The following is a 28,000-nucleotide window of genomic DNA, read 5'->3' on the forward strand; positions in this document are numbered from 1 at the left end:
GTGACAGATTTTACTTTCTTGGGCTCCATGATCACTGCAGATGGTGACAGCAGCCACAAGATTAAAAGACGCCTGCTTCTTGGGAGGAAAGCGATGACAAACCTAGACAGCATCTTAAAAAGCAGAGATATCACCTTGCTGGCAAAGGTCCACATAGTCAAAGCTATGGTTTTTCCTGTAGTGATGTATGGAAGTGAGAGCTGGACCATAAAGAAAGCAGACTGCCGAAGAATTGATGCCTTTGAATTGTGGTGCTGGAGGAGACTCTGGAGAATCCCCTGCACTGCAAGGAGAACAAACCTATCCATTCTAAAGGAAATCAACCCCGAGTGCTCACTGGAAGGACAGATCCTGAAGCTGAGGCTCCAATCTTTTGGCCATCTCATGAGAAGAGAAGACTCCCTGGAAAAGACCCTGATGTTGGGAAAGTGTGAAGGCAAGAGGAGAAGGGGACGACAGAGGTTGAGATGGCTCGACAGTGTCACCAAAGCGACCAACATGAATTTGACACAACTACGGGAGGCAGTGGAGGATAGGAAGGCCTGGCGTGCTCTGGTTCATGGGGTCACGAAGAGTCGGACACGACTAAGTGAGTGAACGGCAAGTGTGGACTGAGCAGCAGACCCTCTATACACTGGGGAGGAGAGCTTTGCCAATGTTAGTCTGCCACCCCTTTCGCTGCTACCTGGTAGCAACCTATGGCTGGTAATTGCTAGGATCTTTGGAATCTCTGCTTGATGAGTAGAGTCTCGTTTTCAGAATCAGGCTCTGAGCAAAACAAGGTTGAGGACTAGCTTCTTGCACTAGTAGGGCAGGAGGAAGAGATCTGGTCGCTCTTGAGGCCCAGCGATGAGCTGAACTCTTATCACTGGCAGTTGCCACTGATGATGGCTAGGAAATGATTCTAAGCATTAAACTATCTCTTGTCTGTCCCAGTAGCCTAGCGGCTGGTTTTGCATGCAAACCTAGGTGCTCATTGCAGAGAGAACGGGTGTGGATCTAAAGCAGACTGCACGCCACAACTCCTTGACTGTTTGTGATGGCTTTTAGCGAATGTATCTATTTTTAAGCCCTGTGTTTTGAATGAGAGAACACTGTGGGTGTGTGGCATAGGAGGGTGAGGCTCGCCTGGAGAGGAAAATGAGTAATTGCACAGATAAAACCTAGAAACATAATAATATTATCTGTCAGCCTGACCTAACAAGCACTGGGTGGGTATGGTGGAATAGTGGAATGGAAGTTTTTGGCATGATGTCATTTTTTTTGAAAAAAGCATCGGGCAGGACAGGATTCTGATTCTTGTCTGGCATCTCCAGAACTTGTTCTGCAGTCTGTACATGCCTCATCGAATGAAAATCAGAGGGATAGGGTGTATCCAACACTGAATTTCTCCTGCAGCTTTCCTGTGAAATTAATGGGATTTATGCAGTGATATAGCCCTTTTGTGCAGCTTCCATTTATTTCAGCGGGACTTGTATGGGAGAAAAATCTGATGAGTTGTGCCTGGTATTGTCAGACACTGTTCGGTGAAGAAGAACAGAGTTACATTTAGAATAGCTTCTTTTTTAAGAGCAGACAACTGCAGAATGACAAGCAGAAGTGGGGGAAAATGGATTCTCTAGAGCTGTTCTGCAAACATGCCTTACTTTTATCAACATTTTGATGTAAAAGTATACCAGTACTGGTTGTTGTGGGGTTTTCGGGCTCTTTGGCTATGTTCTGAAGGTTGTTCTTCCTGACGTTTCACCAGTCTCTGTGGCCGGCATCTTAGAGGATAACAATGGCAAAACGTTAGGAAGAACAACCTTCAGAACATGACCAAAGAGCCTAAAAAACCCACAACAATCATTAGATCCCAGCTGTGAAAGCCTTCACAAATATATATACCAGTACTCTTCATCTTTTCTCTGGGGGGAGTGGAACCCTACAGAAATCATACCTTAATTATGTGTACATAGTTTATTACCTTGTAAGCTTGCTTCCTCACAGCTGCCATCCAAAAGTCTAGAAAGTTATGCTTCCATAGAAGACGATTCATTTACTAGCCCTCTCCAGTCGTTTCAGTGTAAATCCCATTAAAACTTTTCTATACATGCCTATATTGGGAAAAAAGTCATTCTCTTCTTCTGCAGTTATTGTAATTACAGCAGGATTCTTTGATATATAGTACTTTACAGCTAGCAGAGGGAAATGCAATTACAATTTAAAGACTTATATTTCTTGCTTGTCATTTATAAAATACATTTGTGATGATTATTCTCAAAATTAATAGTTGGCAAGTTGGGATGCCACCATAATTAAGACTAGAAACATTAATTTCACTTCTCTTTCTAAACAGTTGATGGGGAAGGCAAACCGGTGGTGGTGGTGGCAGCTAACAAGAGCAGCCTCCATAGAAGTTGTACAAGTTGCCTTGCTTAACAGGTTGCTTTGCTAGCCTTGACGTTGAGTGCTTTCCGGGATAGATGGATGCTGATTTGACACAGCAGACATTACACTTCCCCAACTATTTCAGAGTTGTAACTCCACTGCAAGGGCTTATAACCTTTTCTAATGTATTGCACTGAACGTTGTTCATCATGTTGTGAGAAGTCTTTGCAGCTGGGCAAATGTTGGATGGATGGATTGGTCTGCCAGCCTGGCTGGCCTTCCTGTCTGCTCATTTTGCCCTACTTTTCCACACATTTCCCCGCCTGCTTGAGCAATGTCTGGAAATGCTCAAAATCCTTATGCAGTCCCTGGGTGACTTCATTTTGATGCCTTCCTGGTCAACATGGAGCTGTAGGCTTGTTGCTATAGGGAGCTATCTCATATATTTTCAAGCATTGTGGCTGAAATCCTGTTTCTTAGCATAGTAAGTTGCAATTAGAGTAGGCCCATTGAATCAGTAGGGACTTAAGGAGTGGCTGACTCATCAAATCCTCACTGATTCAGTGGACCTATTTAAATTGCAGATTACTAAACTAAGGAGCAGGATTTAATCCAGTACGATATGCTCGCTTAATCCAAAGTATTAGGGCAGTGGCAAGTCATAAGATATGGCTGGAAAGGGTTTCTCACCAGTGGAATCTCAAGTTGTTTACCTATCTTTCTACCCATTGTTTGACCATTTTGGTGATCTACTCCTGGGTCAAGTTATTTTGCTTCTCTTTTACTTACCAGACTACAGTGTGACTGTCAACACAACACCTGTGGAGGGTCATGTGATCATTGTTGCCCAGGTTTCAACCAAGTACCATGGAAACCAGCCACTACTGACAGCGCCAACGAATGTGAACGTACGTTTTATAACAGAAAAATGGACCTGGTTGATTCCTTGACCCCTGCTTCCCCTACCCTTGCTTCCCTTTTTTCAGTTATTTACATATAAACCAGAGAACAGCAAAACCAGAAATGAAAGCACTTGATTTACCTGATTGCTGGTGCTGATCTGTGTTTTGCTCCTGTTTAGGGTTCAGAGGGCGCAGAAATCTGACACTGTCAAGCTTCATTAACTTTTGCTGGAAATGGAGAAGCTTCCAGATATGAATTTAAGCATAACCTGCTGTCTTCGAGCTAGTGATATATCTGATACAGCCAGCAGATGCAGTTTTTCATTCTGTGCTGGGCTATTAAATAATTGTGCGGTAAAGTGAAAGGATATCTTAATTATTGTTACTTGTTAAATGAACAATTTTAAAATAGGGAGAGCCAAGTGGTGAGATTCCTTCAGTTTTTGCAGTTAGGCTCAGTGCTACTTGTATCTCACACAGTCTAGAGGTTTCTGATTCCTATTACAGTGGTGCCTCGCTTAACGGCAATAATCCGTTCCAGGAAAATCGTCGTTAAGTGAAAACATCATAAAGCGGGGATAAACCCATTGAAACGCATTGAAACATCTTCAATGCGTTCCAATGGGCTAAAAACTCACCGTCCAGAGAAGATCCTCCATAGGGCAGCCGTTTTCGCTGCCTGTCTTGCGAGGAATCAGTCCCAGAAAACAGCGGGGAGCCATTTTGTTTACCCAGCGGTCATTTTGAAACCACCGATCAGCTGGGAACCGATCATCGCAAAGCGAAAAAAACCCATTTAGGTCATCGTAATGCAGTTTTGTCGTAATGCGGGGCAATTGTAAAGCGAGGCACAACTGTATTTGCTGTTTCTGGATTAAGTCGGATGGCCAACAAAATGCCCCATATTTAGTCTTATTCGGAAGATGGCAATACAGTACTGGAAAATTTGAGCAATTAATCAGCATTGTGTCATTAGTCTGCATATGGACTTTTCCAATATACAGTTATACCACAGATCTTCCATAGATAGACAAAGTGTCATTATAACCCAAGAATTATTTCTGCTATTGCAGTAGGGAGTATGTATAAATCTGACATTTCACCAGTTCTAGCTCATCCTTTTTTTCTTTTTGCATTTTCAGCTTGTAATTGCAATGGTCATGCCTATGATTGCTATTATGACCCAGAGGTTGACCGCCACAAAGCCAGCAAAAATACTAATGGCCAGTTCGAAGGAGGAGGTGTGTGCATTGACTGTCAGGTAAGACTGTGGCAAGGAGTATGGCAAAACCAAAATGTTGTCTCTTGCTTTGTCACACGCACGGCCAGTGTAAATTCTGGAGTGAAAAAATTAAGTCCCTTTAAAAAACAGTGTTTGAACTCTTATCATACATCACCAGATCATATCCTAAGGTGGCTTTCTCCAACCTGAACCTCTGCAGTTTAGCTCCCACCAGCACCAACCAAAATGATCAGGGATAATGAGAGTTGTCTATTCATTCAATCATTCATTCATTCATTCATTCATTCATTCATTCATTCATTCATTCATTCATTCATTCATTCATTTTCTATCATGCTTTTCAGCATGCCTGACAACATGCTCTTCCTGCATTCACCCAATGTTGAATGTTCAACTGAAATCTTGTGCGTAGTTACATAGAAGTAAGCCCGTTGAACTCATTGGGATATATTGCCAAGTAAGCAATATGTCCTGTCATGGTGACTCCAGCACTGTGTTAATACACTTCAGGAAGCCACAGTTGTCTTGGGGTTCCCATTATATATAATACAGTGGTGTCTCGCATAACGTTTTTAATTGGTTCCAAAAAAAAAAAAACCTTATGCGAAAAAAACTTTATGCGAAACACCATTTCCCATAGAGATGCATTGGAAACCGGTTAATCCGTTCCAATAGGCACGGATTGCCGTCCTTAAGTGAAAAAACCCATAGGAAACATCGTTAAACGATACAATGTATCCTCCATTGGAATGTATTGCAGCTGACTCAATACGTTTCAATGGCTTTGCGAAGTCAATTTTTGCAAAATTAAGTGTGTCATAAAAGGGTCAAAAATGGTTTTAAATGCTTGGATTAGCTTCTGCACCCTCTAAAATGGATGCAAAAGTTAATTTGGCTTTGATTTGACTTTTCGTTAATTAATGGTGAATTTTTTCCCCCCAACTTTTGACAGCTGTCAAAATCTGACAGCTCCATTAATTCCTATGGGGGAAGAAAAAATTCACAAAAAATTAATGAAGACTCAGCAACTGTTCTAAATTCTTGGGTTCGTTAGAGGACCCCCTAAGTTGTGTGCAAACCTGATTTGGCTTTGATCTGAACTTTCGTTAATTTTTTGTAAATTGTTTTCTCCCCCATAGGAAAGCATGGAGCTGTCAGATTTTGACAGGTCCATTGGTTCCTATGGGCCAAAAAACAAAAATTCACAAAAAATTAACGAAACATCAGATCAAAGCCAAATCAGGTTTGCACATGACTTAAGGGGTCCTCTAACGAATCCAAGCATTTAGAACCGTTTTGGACCCTTCTAAGACACTTTTTAAACTGAAAACAAAAAAAAGTTAAGCGAAGCAGGGGACCTAAAACAAAAAACGTTAAGCGAAGCATGGTCCCAAAAACGCTATGCGAAAATCGCCCATAGGGAAAAACGTTATACGAAGCACAATCTGCCTCTGAAAAAATAAACGTTAAGCGAAAAAAACGTTAAACGAAGCAAACGTTAAGCGAGGCACCACTGTACATATTTTTAATATTCAACTGTGATGGTTTTAACTCTCTGTGAAGAACAGAAGTATGGGATCTTCTGCATATTTTATATGCAGAAGATCAAAGGTTCAGTCTGCGGCATTTCCAAGTACAGCTGGACAGTCCTCTGTCCGAAACACTGGACAATTCACTGCTACTCATGTTCACAGTACTAAACTTGGGCCAGTTGAAGGCCACTTGCTTGCTATATTTGGCATAAGGTATGTTCCTGTTAATCCTGGTTAATGTTCAAAATAACTCTAAAGAACAGAAGAGCACTGTCATTAAGTGTTTTGTTGCATTCTCTGGTTAAATTAAGCCAGGTAGTGTAGAGTGACAAAGTAATTTATATCTCCAGTTTATTTTTTTAACTATGAAATAAGTTTTTAAAAAAGAGCAGGATCTATCTGCTTATGAAATAAATATCTTCTAAATTAGGCTTTGGTACAGCTGTTTCAAAATTGCAGCATAAAATTACAGCACAATGGGTAAGACCCCTTGGGTACAGTTGTACTTATATCCAGGTAAATAGGTGTAGGATTACATCTTGTATGTACTGCTTCCCTTTAATTTCTTGTTCATGTAAAATTACAGTCCCTCAAATTAATAGAGTAGCTAATAGATTGATTGTTTTGCAGCATCATACAGCAGGCGTCAACTGCGAGAGATGCAGTCCGGGATATTATAAGTCTCCAGATCATCCATTAGATTCACCATACATTTGCTATCGTGAGTATGCTGTCTCATGCATTTTGTATTTTGTATGGTTTTTCTGTGCTCTTGAGGGCATTTCAGCTTCCTCTTCAAGGGGCAGCCACGCAGATTACCTAATCTTCAATAGCTGAAGGTCCCATGAGCACGATGGCTATTCCTGAAAGAATTAAAACAGCCACCGCATGCTTCTTATGTGTGTTGAGATAACTTCTCCATTTCTCATCTGAAACTTCCGTATTGTATTCTGATCCAATTGAGTCTATCAGTTTATATTGTAATGATTGTGAGTTTTTGAAAAATGAAATGAGAAGCAGCTGTTGACTTGGCAGTTCGACCAGAAAAGTATGCTGTGCTCCCAAAGTTGCTTTCCTTGGACATGGGCTGAGGCCTGAGGCTTATAATGATCTCCTTCCTTCTAGGTTGCAATTGTGAGTCGGATTTCACCGATGGCACCTGCGAGGACTTCACTGGCCGCTGTTACTGCAAGCCAAAATACACAGGGGAGCACTGTGATGCTTGTGCAGATGGCTACGTGGACTTCCCACATTGCTACCGTACGTATTGCTGACATCGGCATGAGTCGGTCAACAGGGGCATGTGAGAGCCAAGCAATGTTAGTTCCCACATGCCTTAATTTCAGCCACCCTAGTGTTGGCGGTGAAACATATTTGAGTGCCTCGCTTCTCCCCTTTCTTGTGGATTATTTGAAGTATTTGTGTGCTTGCAATCTACATCTCCACATCTTTCAATTCATGTTTTAAAAATGAGTTTGGAATAAAGATGGACTTTAGAGGCTTGATTTTTGAATCGAAACAAAAAATATGTATTGGAATCCAGCAGGGTCTGTTTAGTTTCAGGTTAACGCTTTTCTTCTGGCCATAAAATTAATGCTTGTATTGTCTTTTCCCATCATTCTAGCAGTACCAGAGTTCTCGGATAATGATACTGGAGCACAAATCCTTCCTGCTGGGCAAATAATAAGTAAGCTTTTGACTTTATATTGAAATTGTGATGCTTTTGTCTTTATGGTCAACTATTTATAATAATTGCAGTTGTACCTAACTGGACGGCTGGGTTCCTTGACCTCTGCCCTGTCAACTTGAACCCTCCTTGCTCTCTTTTCTGTTTCTCAATTTTTCAGACTGTGACTGCTATGTTGCTGGGACAAGAGGGAATGCGTGCCGGAAAGATGCTCAGACTGGGATGTGTTTGTGTCATCCGAACTTCCAAGGCCCCCAGTGTGATCAGTGTGTGCCGGGATACTATGGGCCAAATTGCCAGCGTGAGTAAATGAAGCTAAACCACAAAACTTACAGCCTCGCTCTGGGCAGCTGAGACAATAAGGTTGGGTTAAGAAAAACTGGGTTTTGAGGTATAATAGGAAGAAGATGGAAAAGTGGCCTAGTGTGCATGTTTAAATGGAATTCCAGGCATAATGGGTGCTGAGGGAGATACAGGATACCAGCATACATTTTCTTTTAAATCCTTCTTCCCCCTGATTGTGTCTCTGTTTTATCATACCCTGGTACATTTATATGAACAAGTAAAGACAAAATAAATACCCTGATTACCTCTGATGGGAGTTCCCCATAAATAATGAATACCTCAAGTCATCCTTATATTTCCAGGTGTCTGTGGTTGTAGCTCTCTGTGTCTGTAATTGGAAATTGTTTTCTTATGCTATGAGCCATAGGCAGTATTCCCCACGGTATATTCAGGGCTCTGTGCCCTGTGCTCTGAATATACTGTGCTACTATAAGCGATTCTGGCTACTGCATATATATGTACAGGTCTATCAGAAAGAAATGAATGTTGCTTAATTATGATTTTCAAATTCAGTAAAAGGAGGCTTTCTCACTGCGTGCTAAGATTCATGTGTGGGTTATCCAATGAGAGGACAGTACGGGTGGACAAAAGGTACATCCGCCACTGTTGGTCATGACCAGTGACATACAACTCCAGGAAAGTCAGTTCCTGAGCATGCTTAGTTTATATGTGACTGGCCTGGGCACAGTAGAAGGTACATTAAAATCCTCTAAGCATGTACACTTCCTAGCTCCCACATCCTTGCGAGATGCACTCATGCGAATAAGGTTCCCCACAGATAGAAGGTTCTGAAAATACTGCTATAGGTCATCTTTCAGTTCAACAGATCTCATTTCTGATGCTGGATGAAGGCATGTTAGTGTGACTTGTAAGGAGCAGGTGGAGCTGGAAAACCATTACATAGTTCCATTGATGAACCACATGTAGGTTCATGTAATTTGAACGGGGTGCGCCAAGCCAAGATGCCCTTTATCAAGCATCCTGAAGCACTCCCATGAGACAAGGATGGGAAATTGCTTGCCTGTGGGCCAGATTCCAGCTCAGTGTGTCATCAAGGCCCACAGAGGAATCCATGAGAATCTCATAATAAAGTTTCCCTCAAACATGCTCTAGCTGGTCAAGAAAATAACTGAGCTAACCTCCTAGAGGAAGCCTGTGTTTGTGTAATGAGAAACAAGTTCTTCTGAGTTCACTGGGGCTTTCCAGCATTTTAGAGGGTATAGAACTGCAGTCTTAATCTCGAATTAGATATGTCTAATGATGCATGGGACAGATCTTTATACTGTTACAGGGGCACGAACAGCACAATGTAGTGAAGTAACGATGTGACTCCTTTCCTTCTCACTGCAGCTTGCCAGTGTTCAGGCCCCGGTTTCTATGAAGGCACTTGTGACAGTGAGACGGGCCAATGTCTTTGTCGTGCCGGATTTGAAGGCTTTGTGTGTGATCGGTGTGCCCCTGGCTACTTCAATTACCCACTATGCCAGCGTGAGTTCTCAGATGTAGGAGAATGAGTGCTGTGGCATTCGTACATCTGTGTTTTATGACTCCCTGTTTTCTGAACTCTCTCACATTTCTGGAGATCATCATTACAGAGGGAAATGTGGAGAGGGGTGGACAGTGGAAGAGCCTCATGGCGCAGTGGTTAAACCGCTGTACTGCAGCCAAAACTGTGCTCGCGACCTGGGGTTCAATCCCAGGTAGCCGGCTCAAGGTTGACTCAGCCTTCTATCCTTCTGAGGTTGGTAAAATGAGTACCCAGCTTGCTGGGCGGGGGGGCGGGCAATGTGTAGCCTGCATAATTAACTTGTAAACCACCCAGAGTGCTTGAAGCGCTATGGGGCAGTATATAAGCAGCACGTTTTGCTTTGCTTTTGCGATTCCCCATCTTTTTTCTACAGTGCTCCTGTCTCATATTCCTCAGTATCTGGAAGCTGAGTCAAGGCAGCTGGACTTCTTTCTTATTAAGTTGAAACGTTTTGCTGCTCATCCAAGTCGCTTCTTCGGACAACCATCATAGGCACACTGAATCCCATCTTTTCTTTCTCAGTGTTCTGAAGCTGGCATGTCCTTTCCTTTGTAGTTTGTGGCTGCAGTGCCATTGGGACATTGCCAGAAGGTTGCGATGCCTCCGGGAGATGCTACTGCAGGCCTGAATATAATGGGCTTCATTGTGACCAGTGCAGCTTTGGATATCATTCCTACCCTCATTGCCAAGGTATGCCAGTTTATGAATGGTCTAGTAGGGAAGAAGCAACTTCTGCCATTAATTTCACAGATCCGGATTGATAGTTCTGAGGAAAAGGTGTCTCTTTCCAAATAAAGGCCTAAGGCAAAGATTCTTCCTGCCTTTGTTCTATCCGGGAAAGATCTGGGCCAAAGACATGAGATTATTCTTTCACCCTCATTTGTGCTGTTTATTACAGGTAGTGCAATAAACTAATAAAATGTGTAGTCAAATTGTTGCCATTGAGAAAGTAGATGGAGATGGAGAAAAACTTAGAAATGAATCCACTGGACCTATTAGAGTTACAACATAGTTCTTCTTCCTCTGTGCCTTCTGGTGATCATCCATCCTGGGTAATACACTTCCCGCACGTGTTTTTCTCTTCAGCTCCAGGAAAGCTAGCCGAGAATTTCTGAGGGCATTCTGTCAGCGTATTGCTTGCCATTTAAGAATGCAAAGGGCTAGTATGACCCGTTGAATTCTCTAAAAGCTTTTCTTCCCTAGGACTTAATGCCAACTGTTGTCTAGCACTAAAAGGTACACATGTTTATGAATGCTGGCCAGCTGTGTATGTGAACATGGCTGTAGAGATCTGTTCCAGAAGGTGGAATCATTTCCCCAGGAGGAAATATTCAGCTAACAATTAGGAGTTTGTGACTGTAATTTTCACAGTGTTCATCTGCAATGAAAGATGCACTTTTCTAGACTCAAATCTTTGTGACCTTGTTATCTGCTTCTTCTCACACCTTCTTTGTGTGGCTCTCCTGGCAGCTTGTTCTTGTGATCCCCGGGGTTCTTTGGACAACGACTGTAGTCCTGTTGGTCAGTGCCGTTGCCACCCGAACTACATGGGCCGTACATGCAACCAGTGTGCCTTAGGTTTCTATGGATTTCCTACCTGCACAGGTGAGACATCTTTCAAATGCTGCTTGTATTCTAGTGTTAGAGAAGGCATTTGTTTTAGATTTCAAAGTTTTGCACATTGTTACTTTGTGAAATGAGAATCATTGAGTTCATTTGCTTCTTATTGTTCTGGCCCCTCCAGAATTCTGAGTTGTAAGTATCTGCTTCCTTGTTTGAGCTTCTTGAGGAGTCACATAGGAAAAGCAATGACGAGGGCTCAGTATCAGCTACCTTCTTGTACAAGCATAAAACCTTTTTCATTCTAATAGGGTGATCACCAGCTTGTGTAATGGCAAGTCAGAGGTTGCACCAAGCACTACACTGGCATAATGTTACACTCCACAATCCCAAACAGGATTCTCACTCTATTGTTTTAGAGTTGTAAATATTTATTTGATGCATCTGACTATTGAGGAGCATTGGCCTTTGGTTTTATGTAATTCAGCAGGAGCGTATGTTAAAAATTCACCATTTGTCTTAACAAGCTGTACCAGCAGTTCAGCGGTGTGAGTTAAGCAAGCCGTTGTTTAATGATATTTCCAAAACAATCCAAAATGCAGTTGTCATTCATTAAGTGTATAATAGAGGAGTGATGGTTATGCCATTATGAATCTAAGGTTCAGTTCTAAAAACATTATCAGTCATCTTCGCTGCCTTCAAGATGGCATACAACTCAAAAACACTGGCATTCACTAATGTTTCCTGGTTAGATATTGTCATTCATTGTTCAGAAAATATAGGCAGGATGTGGTGTCTCTGGACTCACTTAAAGGATGCCTTCCAACACTTGCTCTTTATTCTTTCTAAAAATTGCTTCATGTGGAAGATCTGGGCTGTGGCCAACTGGCTTAGCATCAGCTTCTAGTGATATTGGCTTGATCTTGTTTTGTGCTGTTTTTGAAAAGGTTGGAAGTTAGATCAAACTAGCCAGGTGGTAGAAAGTTGCAATGCCATTTTCTTCTTCCTCATTAATGAACATCCGGGGGTGGGGGGGAATGTGGGGCATAATAGATGCATGTACTGAGATAATAGTATAATCGTAAGAGGGTTTTAAAGGTAATAAATTTAGTCGAGAGTAATAAAACAATCAAACATTTCCTTTTCAGTTGCAATGGCATTAGAATGAAATTGTTGCTAGTTTAAAACCATTGTTAGCTTGCCAGCGTGCTTAGCAAAGCATGAATATGCACACAATACCTATTGTTATATCGGCTCATTGGGTTCAGGCTATCTATTACACAGATGACTGCATAATAGAAATCATGAAAAACTTGAAAAGATAAAATCCTTACATATCTCCTTTAGACTTCAAACTCTGGAAATCCATGGAAGACTCTTTGACTCCCTAGGACTTATCATGAGTGACACCATTTCCAAATCGAAATGGAACAAAAGTTTACTTTTTGTTTTACAGTACTTCTTGTGCTTTGTTTTAAAAGAAGGATAGCTGTTGTTAGATGCAGTTTGCTTTACCTGGACAGTTTATTTTTTTTCTGAATGAACAGAAGGTCCAAGTGGGGTTGAGAAAGGTTTGTGGGTTTCCCACCCCAGTAATGCATGCAAAAGAAAAATGGAATGCTTAGTTTGCTGGTTTATTCAGAATCGATTTGTTCTGCCAAGAAATTATGAACAGTTCTTTCTGTGACATGGCAAAAGAAAAACTAGAGGGGCAGAAATGGATTCGTGACTGAAATGCTGTTGTGTAGCTACACCTGCGCAGCATGAATACCGTTATTGACAACAGCATTCTACTGATTATAGGCTCACTGCAACTTCAGACTAGACTCTGTTCATACATCATGCAACAAAGTAAAATCATAAATGGGAGTTTTTAATCAACGGCAATCTTCCTCTGCCAATCATGTCATTTGTTTTGCATAGGCGGACTCCACCTAATGGGATTTCAGCCTGTGCTTTATTTCTTTGCTTTTAAATGACATTTTAAATCTCTCTCCAGGAGATTTTGGGTCATATACCTTGTTGGTTCCCTTTCTATTTGTTTAATATAATTAACCTGACCTGTGCATTCCCCTTCAGCAAGCACCCATGGGAGCTAATAAAAACTTAATACTTATCTGAAACAGATTGAGATGTGCATGTAATAGCATATAGAAGATCAGGAATAAAAGCAGTCAATGGAATTAAAAACCAGCACCAAGCTGGACAAAACGGCTGCTTTAGGTGTGCATTTTCTAGGTTTTTAGTATTCAGGGATCACCAATGAAAATCTTCTACTTTTTCCAATTTCAATTGGATTCTTAACTGAATGGTTTTGTATGCATAAAATGTTTTTTTCTTGAAAAGAAAAAGGCACACGTCTCTTATTTTTAGATAATGTATATTGGTGTTGCAGCAGGCGCCATCTTATAAGTGAGTTTTCCTTGTGTCGTGAAGAGCAGGCTATTCTATGATGATGCCTACTAACTATAGTTTTTGCTATGTTCCTGCTCAGGTATCTTAAGTTGTATAATAATACTGCCTGGCTTGTCTTTTTATATTGTCTTCAGCTTGTCACTGTTCCATGGAAGGCTCTTTGCATGCCACCTGTGATCAAGAGACTGGACAGTGCACCTGTCATCCCAGAATAATGGGACTGCGTTGTGATACCTGTGTTCCTGGGGCTTATGGGTTCCCACAGTGTGAAGGTAGCTCAGCGTATTCCATGTGTACAGCATACTGCATCATACAAGTCTGAACTCTAGATCTACTGGTCAGTCAATCTCATTGCCCAGTACATCAGGGAGCACCATTGATTTTTTTTTAAGTATGCTAGTAATGGCAAGAATCCTATTGCTTACATGTTCTGGCATAAATGGAACAATATAAATCACAGCGGCAAATCATCAGTAGTTAAGGAATTGCCAGTTGTGATCTTTGTCCTGGACCAGTTGCTTGAATTGATGCATGATGAGGAATACGAGTGGCTGGTTTTAAGTCATTAGATAGCAGTGAATAGTATAGAAATGAAATATCACAAAATAACACTGACATTTAATAGAGTTCATCACCAAACGACTTAGAGTAGAGCAGATTTTCTCCTTCATGGATTGCTGCCTTGTTGTGGCGAAGGGGCTTGAGTAATTCAGAGAAGCTATGGGCTATGCCATGCAGGGACACCCAAGATGCACAGGTCATAGTGGAGAGTTCTGACTAAACGTAATTCACCTGGAGCTGGAACTTGCAAGCCACTCCAAGAAAACCCCATGGACAGAAACAAAAAGCTAAAATATATGATGCTGGAAGATGAGCCCCTCAGGTCAGAAGGTGTCCAACATGCTCCTGAGGAAGAGCGGAGAACAAGGACAGGTAGCTCCAGAGCTAATGAAGTGGTTGGGCCAAAGCGGAAAGGACGCTCAGCTGTGGACATGCCTGGAAGTGAAAGGAAAGTCCAATGCTGCAAAGAAAAATACTGCATAGGAACCTGGAATGTAAGATCTGTGAACCTTGGGAATCTGGATGTGGTCAAACAGGAGATGGCAAGAATCAACATTAACATCCTGGGCGCCAGTGAACTAAAATGGACGGGAATGGGTGAATTCAATTCAGACAATTATCATATTTACTATTATGGGCAAGAATCCTGTAGAAGAAATGGATTAACCCTCATAGTCAACAAAAAAGTGGGAATACAATCTCGAAAATGATAGAATGATTTCAATACGAATCCTAGGCATACCTTTCAACATCACGGTAATCCAAGTTTATGCACCAACCACCAATGCTGAAGAAGCTGAAATTGACTCACAACACCTTCTAGAACTGACACCAAAGAAAGGTGTTCTTCTCATTAGAGGGGAAAGTAGGGAGACAAGAGATAAAAGGAACAACAGGTTGTGGCCTTGGAGTTCAAAACAAAGCAGTACAAAGGCTAATAGAGTTTTGTCAAGAGAACAAGCTGTGATCACAAACACTTTTCCAATAACACAAGAGGCAACTATACACGTGGACATCACCAGATGGGCAATACCAAAATCAGATTGATTATGTTCTCTGCAGCCAAACATGGAGAAGCTGTATACAGTCTGCAAAAACAAGACCTGGAGCTGATTGTCTCTCTGATCATCAGCTTCTTACAGCAAAACTCGAGCTTAAACTGAAGAAAGTAGGAAAAACCACTGGGCCACTCAGGTATAATCTAAACCAAATCCATTATGAATACACAGTGGAAGTGAAGAACAAATTTAAGGAACTAGATTTGGTGGGCAGAGTGCCTGAAGAACTATGGAGGGAGGCTCGTAACATTGTACAGGAGGCAGCAACAAAAACCATCCCAAAGAAAAGGAAATGCAAGAAAGCAAAGTGGCTGTCCAATGAGGCCTTAGAAATAGCAGAGAGGAGAAGGGAAGCAAAATGCAAGGGAGATAGGGAAAGTTACAGAAAACTGAATGCAGACATCTGAAGAATAGTGAGGAGAGACAGGAGGGCCTTCTTAAATGAACAGTGCAAAGAAATAGAGGAAAAGAAAAGAAAGGGGGAAACCAGAGATCTGTTCAAGAAATTGGAGCTGTTAAAGGAACATTTGTGCAAAGATGGACATGATAAAGGACAAAAATGGTAGGGACCTCACAGAAGCAGAAGACATCAAGAAGAGGTGGCAAGAATACACAGAGGAATTATACCAGAAGAGTGAAGTCAAGTGGGCCTTAGAAAGCATGGCTAACAACAAGGCCAGTGCAGGTGATGACATTCCAGTTGAACTATTTAAAATCTTAAAAGATGATGCTGTTAAGGTACTACACTCGATATGCCAGCAAGTTTGGAAAACTCAGCAGTGGCCAGAGGACTGGAAAAGATCAGTCTACATCCCAAGCCCAAAGAAGGGCAGTGCCAAAGAATGCTCTAACTACCGTACAATTGCACTCATTTCCCACGCTAGCAAGGTTATGCTCAAAATCCGCCAAGGTAGGCTTCAGCAGTATGTGGACCGAGAACTCTCAGAAGTACAAGCTGGATTTCAAAGGGGCAGAGGAACAAGAGACCAAGTTGCTAACATGTGCTGGATTATGGAGAAAGCCAGAAAGTTGCAGAAAAACATCTACTCCTGCTTCATTGACTATGCAGAAGCCTTTGACTGTGTGGACCACAGCAAACTATGGCAGGTCCTTAAAGAAATGGGAGTGTCTGACCACCTTATCCATCTCCTGAGAAATCTATATGTGGGACAGGAAGCAACAGTTAGAACTGGATATGGAACAACTGATTGGTTCAAAATTGGAAAAGGAGAACGACAAGGTCTCCCTACTTATTTAACTTATTCGCAGAATATATCATGAGAAAGGCAGGACTGGAGGAATCCCAAGCCGTAATTAACATTGCTGGAAGAAATATCAACAACCTCCGATATGCAGATGATACAACTCTGATGACAGAAAGTGAGGAGGAATTAAAGAACCTCTTAATGAGGGTGAAAGAGCAGAGCGCAAAAAATGGTCTAGCTCAACATAAAAAAAACTAAGATCATGGCCACTGGTCCCATCACCTCCTGGGAAATAGAAGGGGAAGATATGGAGGCAGTAACAGATTTTACTTTCCTGGGCTCCATGATCACTGCAGATGGTGACAGCAGCCACAAGATTAAAAGACGCCTGCTTCTCGGGAGGAAAGCTATGACAAACCTAGACAGCATCTTAAAAAGCAGAGACATCACCTTAGTAACAAAGCTATGCATAGTCAAAGCTATGGTTTTTCCAGTAGCTATGTATGGAAGTGAGAGCTGGATCATAAAGAGGGCTGACCATCAAAGAACTGATGCTTTTGAATTGTGGTGCTGAAGGCGACTCTTTGAGAATCCCCTGGACTGCAAAGAGAACAAACCTATCCATTTTGAAAGAAATCAACCCTGAGTGCTCACTGGAAGGACAGATCCTGAAGCTGAGGCTCCAATACTTTGGCCATCTTATGAGAAGAGAGGACTCCCTGGAAAAGACTTTAATGCTGAGAAAGTATGAGGGCAAAAGGAGAAGGGGATGACAGAGGATGAGATGGTTGGACAGTGTCATCGAAGCGACTAATATGACTTTGACCCAACTCCGGGACGCAGTGGAAGACAGGAGGGCCTGGCGTGCTCTGGTCCATGGGGTCACGAAGAGTCGGACATGACTTAACGAATAAATAAGAAAACAACAGCAGCAGATTTTGCTTCTCTATTTTAGGTACTGCTTTGGAGTGTTTTTATTATAGTCCAGTTTTTATAATATATTAACCATTTTAGTAAACATATAGTAGAAGTTAAAACACCTATTTTTTGTGCATGTATGTTGCAGAGTGCGCACACGCGCTTATATGTACCTTTCTTTTCCAGTGGGTTCTTGTAACCCTGCCGGACTTGCAAGTGAAGATCCTTCTCTGTCAATGGTGAGTATGTTCTAGAGCTGTTGACTTTTTTTCTTGATTCTTGCCTATCGCAGAACAGTGGTGTTCAGGTGTTAGAAACTGTATTGAACACTCTCACGGACAGGGAAACACTCTCACTGTGGCCCCTTGATCCCTGGAATTATTACACTCTTACACATTTAGGGTTACAGAACTGGAGAGAGAGAGAGAAAGAGAGAGAAAATCAGTGGATATTCTCCATATGAATGGGGTCCTGATTTTCCAGGTTGCTGGCTCACAGAAGGAGCCCCTGCTGGTAGCAGAGGCTGTTCATCATCTGTCTTGTCACCCTGCATGTGCAGCAGGACAATAGAAGTGATGACTGGGGGGCTAGGGCTAGAACACACCCCTCTTTTGCGTAAGTGTTCTACATTGCTCTTCTTTGTGGCCTCTGTGAATCACACTATGGGTAGTCCACGCATGCCTGTGCCTGAGACCTTAGATAACTGTTGATCATTGAAGCAACAGACAGTAAGAATAAATCTGATCTGATTTAAGGCAGCTTCATGTGTTCCAGTTGCCTTCGATTCTGCTTGACCTTTTAGTTTCTTGGCTTCTTTGGTACATACACTTATGGCTCCTTCTCCTGGCTGCATTTTTCTTCTTCTTAGGGTTCCTGCGAATGTCGGGCATATGTAGAAGGTGAAGCTTGTGATCGATGCAAACCACTCTACTGGAATATGACTCCAGATAACCCCTTTGGATGCATGAGTAAGAAAGGTTCCCTGTAATTCTTCCAGAAGCCACAAAATACCTTTACCCCTGAGCATTCTCCTAATAACTAAGGAGAAAGTGGCATCCATTTCTTCTCTTCATCCATCTAAATCTTTCCGTGTATAAGACTATACTTTTGTCTAAAATCTTTAGACAAAAAATTGAGGGCTGTCTTAAACATGGAAGTAAGCTGAGGAAAGAACAAAAATAATTGGAGAGGAAAACAGAGATCAAACCGATCCTGCAGCGCTTTGATCCCTTTCCCCCTACACTTGCGAAGCCCTACTTAGATTTCTTAATTTTGGATTAGAAAAGTGGGGATGTCTTATACATGGTGGTGTCTTATACACGGAAAAATATGATAAATTGCAGAAAAAGAACAACCCCATAGGGGTTTGGTATTGGTCACGGACAAACAGCATGGTTGTTTCCTTAGAGAGCTTTAAAATTAAACAGAACCAAAAACTGAATCATCTCATTAAGGGGTATATGCTCTGGATGTAAGACACCCCAGTTTCTATCTTAAGGAGCAGGGATGAAATTGATCTGTTTCTATGTTTCCAGGGGCTACCAACTGTATTCAGTTCCATAGCTAAAAATGACATTTTACAGTGTAGACCAGCTCCCTGTGTCTTGAAACCAGAGCTTGATAAAGTTACTTCTTTGGCTGAGGAGCTTTAGAACTTGTAGTCCAAGAAAGTATTTTTTTTTCTGAGTTCCTTTTAATACCCGTGCAGTGCAGACAAAATGCAGTAGAATGTCCTATTCGTACCTGCAGAGAAGAGGAGGAATTTACACCCTTGACTATGGCTTCTCTTTGTGCCTGTCACCTTCACCCATCCTTCCAGAAACTTAATCTAGGCAGCAGGCTAACCTAGACATTTAAGTTATTAGCTGATCAGACTGAGCCATTGACTGGTGCGTTCTGTTTCCCTCAGGCTGCCAGTGTGACACCATGGGAACCATTGCAGGTGTCGCTGAATGCCAGCAGGTAAGTTTCCTGATGTGAGAAATCTACTGTCATCTTCTGCCTGGACCTTCATACCTGTTTACCTTGAGTAGCACCCTCCCAGCTGGAGTAGTCTGTTTAAAATCAGGTGTAACATGTCCCTGTTGCTTCCTGATACTTTGCCAAGCGTGTTTCGGAAAAAGACATCAAATAAGAAGCAACATTTTGGATGCATTAATATTATTCTGGCACCGTTTTATTTCTCCATGGACGTTTTGGGATTTGAGTAAGTAACCTTATGTTTTCAGATGCATCTGTCAAGATCAGGGGTAGAACAGAAATTTCAGATAACCCCTTTGGATGCATGAACAGAGATTTCAGTGCTTGACATATTTTTATAGGATAAACCAACTTCCTCTGTAGTTTATAGTCTGTGTCTTCTTCTTGTGCTTTATGTGCATAAATAAATCAGTAAATGAATCCAGTCATGGCAGTTGGCTTGGTTATTACTGACCAGATTCCACCAGTTAACTGCACGGTTGGTATCTCGTAGGACGATGGGCACTGTTTCTGCAAGGCAAACACCTGTGGCCAGTTTTGTTCAACATGCAAAGAAGGATACTATAACATGGAGAGTGGGAATTATTTTGGCTGTCAAGGTACGTCCAATTTTTGTTCTCTACGAGGTGATAGTGCCAGTTATTAGGTGGGGAATGTAAATCATCATTGCTGTTAGTCAGAGCTGGGGAATAATAACCCTTTGTTAGTGCAAGTTCAGTTGCAAATATGAGGACTTTGGAATTTTTATGATGAGAGCTGTGGGATTGTTTCCCCATATAGAGTAGAAAAAGAGACGTACATAAGGCTCTGTAAGGATTCTTAATGATTTCACTTATGATTTCAAATGTAGCAAAGCTGAAATCATTGTTGTTGTTTTTTGCATTATAGATTCATAAAATTGAGGAACTAGAAGGGACACTAAGGGTTACTTTATCTGACTATCTGACTTCTGCCCAGGAAAACCAGATGATTCTTTACATTTCGGTTGAGCTTAGACATACTTTTTTCCTTTCCCTTCCAATCATTGCTAGATTTGTGCACTGAAATTATGTAATTCTATCCCCCCTCTTTTGAAACCACCTTAGCTTATGCAGAATTTGAATTAGGAGGGTGGTCTTGGAGAGTACTTTTTAAAGAACGATGAAGTAAAGAAGTCAAATGCCTTGTCAGATCAAAGAAATAAACATGGAAATCAAATCTCTGTTTAAGAAGACTTGTTTGATTCCTGCATTGAGCAAGGTGTTGGACACAGTGGCCTTATCAGCTCCATTATTCTATGATTCAGTGATAAGTCTGATGTACGAATAAGTGGAGGTTTTAAAAAGCAATTTTAGAAAAAGGTGAAAGGGATGAGATAAAAGGGAAAGTCCAGATAAGTAACTATGTAAGATGTGTTGATCCTTATGTCCTTGCTAAGAGACATTGCATTGAACATGGTAGCTGCTTAATGAGGAACTTCATTCTGGACAAAGAGTTCAGATCACAGAAGAGCACGGTAGGAGGGTACAGAACAAAGTGTACTAAAATTGGCTAGATATAGCCTTCAGTGGATTGTTGTCCTTCATCTGTATGTTTGTGGTACGCAAAAGACCAAGAACATCCACTGCTGCCTATTTTTATTAACTATACAAGGCTGTATCCTTTGGGCTGTTTGCACAGGTCTTTGTTTAGTAGCAAGTGGGAAACAGCAGGCACGGTTTCTGGAATAGAACTGGAAGATGATGGAAACGGATTTGGGCAGGGCCGCAACCCTATATGAAAGCAAATACAACAGAATAAAAATAGGATGCCAAGCTACTGCCAATCCCTTCAGTGCCAGGCTTTGATGAATGCTATTTGGGGCCCGTTTTCAACTCTGGAATGTAAACATGTGCTTCCTGCCTGCAGGATGCCACTGTGACATCGGTGGGTCGATTGGGCCTGTGTGTGAAGAGAAGACAGGATCCTGTCACTGCAGACTGAACACGCAAGGCCTCACCTGCACTCAGTAAGTAGCAGGCAACAGCCGTGACGCCATGTTACATTCAGGGATGTAAACATACCAAATCTGACTCTGACTTTCAGTGTACAAAAAGTTGGATGGAGAATGTGAAGGGGGTGTTTGGGGAACAACCTTGACAAAAGTCTGAGGGGGAAGATTTTGAATGCTGTAGATTTGTTATTTACTTGTGTATGTAATTCTGCATGTATGGAGATTTAGTTTTTTTAAAAAAATATGTCATGTTACAGGTTGCAAAATTGTGAACAACATACAGAGAACAGTTAAGACAAAATTCCCGACTCACTTTATCCTCATGTCTCAATGGTACAGATTGGGGCTTGATTAGCAGTAGATTCATGTCAAACCAAAGAACGTATTTCTTTAACAGAATGATAATTCCAATAAAAGAAGTTGTCAATTTTCTGCAGTTCACCAGTGGAAGGAAGAAAATGAACTTATAATGGAGATATGCAGGCAGAAGCTACCTTCATTCAGTGGCTGAGACCACCTTTTGACTTTCTTCCAGATAAATGGGTAGTGCTTTCATTGGGGATAGGTAAAATAAGGGGTTGTGGAAAAGCCCCCTTCACTCCTGAGAATGCATGTTTTGTTTTGTTTTGTTTATTTATTTATTTATTTATTTATTTATTTATTTATTTATTTATTTATTTATTTATTTATTAAATTTAAGCCCCGCCCATCTAGACCAACGTCTACCCTGCATATCGTGTTTCCCCGAAAATAAGACAGGGTCCTATATAGATTTTTGCTCCAAAAGCACATTAGGGCTTATATTCAGGGGATGTTTTAATTTTATTTCATGTACAACAATCTACATTTATTCAAATACAGTCATGTCATCTTCTTCTGGTTGCTGCACAATGATGGAGGGCAGGGTTTCACTTCACTGGGGCTTATTTTTGTTTTGGAGTAGGGCTTATATTACGAGCATCCTGAAAAATAATACTAGGGCTTATTTTCAGGTTAGGTCTTATTTTCGGGGAAATAGGGTACACTCTGCGTTTGTGCAAAGAGGACCCTCACATCCTTACAAACACTTCATGGCACCCATATCATGAGGAATAGCTGGACTCCATATATCTATATCTATATCTATATATCTATATCTATCTATCTATCTATCTATCTATCTATCTATCTATCTATCTATCTATCTATCTATCTATCTATCTATCTATCTATCTATCTATCTATCTATCTATCTATGAGGCATGCCTTTGGAACTGCAACAGAAGGTGTCTATCTCCGGACTAGATCAGACGGAAAGCTCTTTAATCTCTCTAGATTGAGAGCAAAGACCAAAGTCCAACTGAAATGCATGCGGGACTTCCTCTCTGCAGATGATGCAGCCATTGTTGCTCACTCTGCTGAAGACCTCCAACAACTCATGAATCGTTTCAGTAAGGCCTGTCAGGACTTTGGACAAACAATCAGCCTGAAGAAAACACAAGTCATGGGCCAGGGCGTGGACTCAACTCCTTCTATTACTATCTCCACACAAGAATTGGAGGTTGTTCATGACTTTGTGTACCTTGGCTCAACCATCTCTGACACCCTCTCCCTGGATGTCAAGCTGGATAAACGCATTGGCAAAGCAGCTACCATGTTCTCTAGACTCACAAAGAGAGTATGGCTCAATAAGAAGCTGACGACACATACCAAGATCCAGGTCTATAGAGCCTGTGTCCTGAGCACACTCCTGTACTGCAGTGAGTCCTGGACCCTTTGTGCACGTCAGGAGAGGAAGCTGAACACCTTCCATATGCGTTGCCTCCGACGGATTTTTGGCATCACCTGGCAGGACAAAGTTCCAAACAGAGTAGTCCTAGAATGAGCTGGAATATTCAGCATGTATACATTACTGAAACAGTGACGTCTACGTTGGCTTGGGCACGTCGTGAGAATGGCTGATGGTCGGATTCCAAAGGATCTCCTGTATGGAGAATTAGTGCAGGGAAATCGCCACAGAAGGAGACCACAGCTGCGATACAAGGATATCTGCAAGCGGGATCTGAAGGCCTTAGGAATAGACCTCAACAGATGGGAAACCCTGACATCTGACCATTCAGCCTGGAGGCAGGCAGTGCTTCACGGCCTCTCCCAATTTGAAGAGACCCTTGTCCAGCAGGCCGAGGCAAAGAGGAAGTCACAAAAGAAGCAAAACCAGGGAGCTGGACAGGGGACAGATTGGATTTGTCTTTAGTGTGGAAGAGATTGCCACTCTCGAATTGGCCTCTTCAGCCACACTAGATGCTGTTCCAAGTCCTCGATACAGAGCACGACACCATAGTCTTTCGAGACTGAAGGATGCCTAACTAACTATATATATATATATATATAGGTGTGTGTGTGTGTGTGTGTGTGTGTGTGTGTGTGTGTGTGTGTGTGTTTAGTCCTTTAGTCGTGTCCGACTCTTCGTGACCCCATGGACCAGAGCACGCCAGGTCGTCCTGTCTTCTACTGCCTCCCGGAGTTGTGTCAGGTTCATGTTGGTTGCTTCGCAGACACTGTCCAGCCATCTCATCCTTGGTCGTCCCCTTCTCCTCTTGCCATCACACCTTCCTAACATCAAGATTTTTTCCAAGGACTCTTTTCTTCTCATGAGATGGCCAAAGTACTGGAGCCTCAGCTTCAGGATCTGTCCTTCCAGTGAGCACTCAGGGTTGATTTCCTTTAGAACTGATAGGTTTGTTCTCCTTGCAGTCCAGGGGATTCTCAAGAGCCTCCTCCAGCACCACAATTCAAAGGCATCAATTCTTCGGCGGTCTGCTTTCTTTATGGTCCAGCTCTCACTTCCATACATCACGACAGGAAAAACCATAGCTTTGACTATTCGGACTTTTGTTGGCAAGGTGATGTCTCTGCTTTTCAAGATGCTGTCAAGATTTGTCATTGCTTTCCTCCCAAGAAGAAGGTGTCTTTTAATTTCAGGGCTGCTGTCTCCATCTGCAGTGATCATGGAGCCCAGGAAGATAAAATTTGACACTGCCTCCATATCTTCCCCTTCTATTTCCCAGGAGGTGATGGGACCAGTGGCCATGATCTTAGTTTTTTTGATGTTGAGTTTCAGACCGTTTTTTGCACTCTCCTCTTTCACTCTCATTACAAGGTTCTTTAATTCCTCCTCACTTTCTGCCATCAGAGTGGTATCATCTGAAATGAGTGCAATTGTACGGTAGTTGGAGCATTCTTTGGCACTGCCTTTCTTTGGGATTGGGATGTAGACTGATCTTTTCCAATCCTCTGGCCACTGTTGAGTTTTCCAAACTTGCTGGCATATTGAATGTAGCACCTTAACAGCATCATCTTTTAAGATTTTAAATAGTTCAACTGGAATGCCAGCACCTCCACTGGCCTTGTTGTTAGCCAGGCTTTCTAAGGCCCACTTGACTTCACTCTCCAGGATGTCTGGCTCAAGGTCAGCAACTACATTGCCTGGGTTGTCCGGGAGATCCAAATCTTTCTGATATAATTCCTCTGTGTATTCTTGCCACCTCTTCTTGACGTCTTCTGCTTCTGTTAGGTCCCTCCCATTTTTGTCTTTTATCATGTTCATCTTTGCGCAAAATGTTCCTCTAATATCTCCAATTTTCCTGAACAGATCTCTGGTCTTTCCTTTTCTGTTATTTTCCTCTATTTCTTTGCATTGTTCATTTAAGAAGGCCCTCTTGTCTCTCCTTGCTATTCTTTGGAAGTCTGCATTCAATTTTCTGTAACTTTCCCTATCTCCCTTGCATTTTGCTTCCCTTCTCCTCTCTGCTATTTCTAAGGCCTCGTTGGACAGCCACTTTGCTTTCTTGCATTTCCTTTTCTTTGGGATGGTTTTCGTTGCTGCCTCCTGTACAATGTTACAAGCCTCTATCCAAAGTTGTTCAGGCACTCTGTCCACCAAGTCTAGTTCCTTAAATCTGTTCTTTACTTCCACTGTGTATTCATAAGGGATTTGGTTTAGATTATACCTGAGTGGCCCAGTGGTTTTTCCTACTCTCTTCAGTCTACGCTTGAATTTTGCTATGAGAAGCTGATGATCAGAACCGCAGTCAGCTCCAGGTCTTGTTTTTGCTGACTGTATAGAGCTTCTCCATCTTTGGCTGCAGAGAATATAATCAATCTGATTTCGATATTGCCCATCTGGTGATTTCCATGTATAGAGTCACCTCTTGTGTTGTTGGAAAAGAGTGTTTGTGATGACCATCTTATTCTCTTGACAAAACTCTATTAGCCTCTCGTCCTGCTTCGTTCTGAACTCCAAGGCCAAACTTCCCTGTTGTTCCTTTTATCTCTTGGCTCCCTGCTTTAGCATTCCAGTCCCCTAGAATGAGAAGAACATCTTTCTTTGGTGTCAGTTGTAGAAGGTGTTGTAAATCTTCATAGAATTGTTCAATTTCAGTCTCCTCAGCAATGCTGGTTGGTGCATAAACTTGGATTATTGTGATGTTGAATGGTCTGCCTTGGATTCGTATTGACATCATTCTATCATTTTTGAGATTGTATCCCATTACAGCTTTTCCCACTCTTTTGTTGACTATGAGGGCTACTCCATTCCTTCTACGGGATTCTTGCCCACAGTAGTAGATATGATAATCATCTAAGCTGAATTCGCCCATTCCTGTCCATTTTAGTTCACTGATGCCCAGGATGTCGATGTTTATTTTTGCCATCTCCTGTTTGACCACCTCCAGCTTCCCAAGGTTCATAGATCTTACATTCCAGGTTCCTATGCAGTATTTTTCTTTACAGCATTGGACTTTTCTTTCACTTCCAGGCACGTCCACAGTTGAGCGTCCTTTCGGCTTTGGCCCAACCACTTCATTAGCTCTGGAGCTACTTGTACTTGTCCTCCACTCTTCCTCAGTAGCATGTTGGACGCCTTCCGACCTGAGGGGCCCATCTTCCAGCGTCATATCTTTTAGCTTTTGTTTCTGATCATGGGGCGTTCTTGGCAAAGATAATGGAGTGGCTTGCCATTTCTTACTCCAGGTGGATTGCGTTTAGTCGGAACTCTCCACTATGTCCTGTCCGTCTTGGGTGTCCCTGCACGGCATAGCCCATAGCTCCTCTGAGTTACTCAAGCCCCTTCGCCACGACAAGGCAGCAATCCATGAAGGAATATATATATATATTCGAGAGTAGCAATCTCTTCCATATATATATATATATATATATATATATATATATATATATATATATATATATATATATATATATGGAAGAGATTGCCACTCTCGAATTGGCCTCTTCAGCCACACTAGATGCTGTTCCAAGTCCTCCATACAGAGCACGACACCATAGTCTTTCGAGACTGAAGGATGCCTAACTAACTAACTAACTAACTAACTAACTAACTAACTAACTAACTAACTAACTAACTAACTAACTAACTTAATGAAGGACACACTTCCCATCTGTTTATCCTGTTCAAAGTAAGAATGTGTTGGGATTGTTTCCTCTCTTAAAAGTAAGGATACCATGAGATTGTTTCCTCCCTGGTTTATAAATCTTCCCTGCTTTCCATATCTGGCTCTAATTATACAGTAATTGTCTTGATAGTCTGCTTTAACTATGATTAATTTTAGCTAAGGATCATTATTAAAGAGGATTTAAAATAAGACTCAACCTCCAGTTTCCACTCTTCATTAAAAGTGAGCCCAGATTAGCATTGAAAATAGGTATAATGTGTGGCAAAATCTGCTATAGATTTTTTTAAAAAAATGATTAAATGCAGTCATGAAAAATGGCTTCATTATTGCAGCTAAAAAGATTTAATAGCCTCGATAATAGGGGCTGTGTAGCGTATTTAAATGAATATTCTCTAAAGAGAATTTAGAAGGGATGAACTCCTCAAAAAGTGACCAAATTATTGAGATAGTGTCTTCACAAAGGGTGGGTGGGTGGTGGTTTTCTTATAGGGCCACTAGCATTTCAGTGATTTTGATGTTTCCCCCCATGTTCTAGTATTTCAGCAGTATTTTATGAGGCAACAGATTTCCTCTGCCTGCTTATCCTGTTCTCCTCCCCCTTTAGCACGTTGTAGCACACTTCTGAAACATTCTGAGGGAACAAAGATGATAAGGCCCCTGAACTTCTTGATTATTTTTTTAAGAGAGGTCATTGTTAATATATCCCTCATTCATTGAGTGAGCTGATTTGGGAAGGACATTTCTGTTCAGCTGTAAATTTGCCTCTCTAACTTAGATACTGTACTCAGGACAAACAAGAATAGGAAGCTATCTCTATCAAGTTCTTTTCCCTTCACTGGTCCTTTCAAGATTTTTCAAATTTTGCCTGAAAAGTAGACATTTGAAGTAAAGCTTGCAGCGCTCTTTATCATTTGTTTAATTGTTCTGGATAGGGAACAGAAGTTTTCTTAGCAGGAAGGTAAACAGATCATGATGATGAGTATTTGGAATACCTGCTAGAAAGAGGTTCCTTTTACGTAGCTGAGCATAAATATGATCAAGCTAACTTTGCTACTACACTTGTTTGCAGTGTGCACAAAAGCTGATACATGTGTGTTTCACTTTTTTGTCTGTAGGCCAGCAAGAGATCATTATATCCCTGACCTTCATCACTTAAAGTATGAGCTGGAAGAGGGTACTACGCTGGATGGGAGACCTGTTCGCTTTGGCTACAATCCTTTGGAATTTGAGAATTTCAGCTGGAGAGGATATGCACAGATGTCTTCCATTCAGGT

The 28,000-nt window shown here is 41.7% G+C and overlaps 1 protein-coding gene across 4 annotated transcripts in view; it reads left to right on the top strand.

Moving 5' to 3' along the window:
- The window catches only part of LAMA5 (laminin subunit alpha 5), a 200,949-nt gene that overhangs the window by 100,484 nt on the left and 72,465 nt on the right, over nucleotides 1-28,000 (top strand). For 3 of the 4 annotated variants that reach the window (XM_072996767.2, XM_072996763.2, XM_072996765.2), the window contains exons 7-22: nucleotides 3,163-3,278; nucleotides 4,415-4,533; nucleotides 6,678-6,768; nucleotides 7,173-7,307; nucleotides 7,672-7,734; nucleotides 7,895-8,035; nucleotides 9,430-9,567; nucleotides 10,163-10,297; nucleotides 11,078-11,212; nucleotides 13,717-13,854; nucleotides 17,511-17,563; nucleotides 18,193-18,292; nucleotides 19,234-19,286; nucleotides 19,798-19,903; nucleotides 21,192-21,291; nucleotides 27,842-27,998. In XM_072996767.2, coding sequence (XP_072852868.2) covers nucleotides 3,163-3,278; nucleotides 4,415-4,533; nucleotides 6,678-6,768; nucleotides 7,173-7,307; nucleotides 7,672-7,734; nucleotides 7,895-8,035; nucleotides 9,430-9,567; nucleotides 10,163-10,297; nucleotides 11,078-11,212; nucleotides 13,717-13,854; nucleotides 17,511-17,563; nucleotides 18,193-18,292; nucleotides 19,234-19,286; nucleotides 19,798-19,903; nucleotides 21,192-21,291; nucleotides 27,842-27,998 — 1,780 coding nt within the window. The remainder of the gene's footprint in view (nucleotides 1-3,162; nucleotides 3,279-4,414; nucleotides 4,534-6,677; nucleotides 6,769-7,172; nucleotides 7,308-7,671; nucleotides 7,735-7,894; nucleotides 8,036-9,429; nucleotides 9,568-10,162; nucleotides 10,298-11,077; nucleotides 11,213-13,716; nucleotides 13,855-17,510; nucleotides 17,564-18,192; nucleotides 18,293-19,233; nucleotides 19,287-19,797; nucleotides 19,904-21,191; nucleotides 21,292-27,841; nucleotides 27,999-28,000) is intronic. The other variant, XM_072996764.2, reaches the window with a different exon arrangement.

The sequence above is a fragment of the Pogona vitticeps genome, chromosome 4 (genome assembly GCF_051106095.1).
Source record: "Pogona vitticeps strain Pit_001003342236 chromosome 4, PviZW2.1, whole genome shotgun sequence".
NCBI lineage: Eukaryota > Metazoa > Chordata > Lepidosauria > Squamata > Agamidae > Pogona > Pogona vitticeps.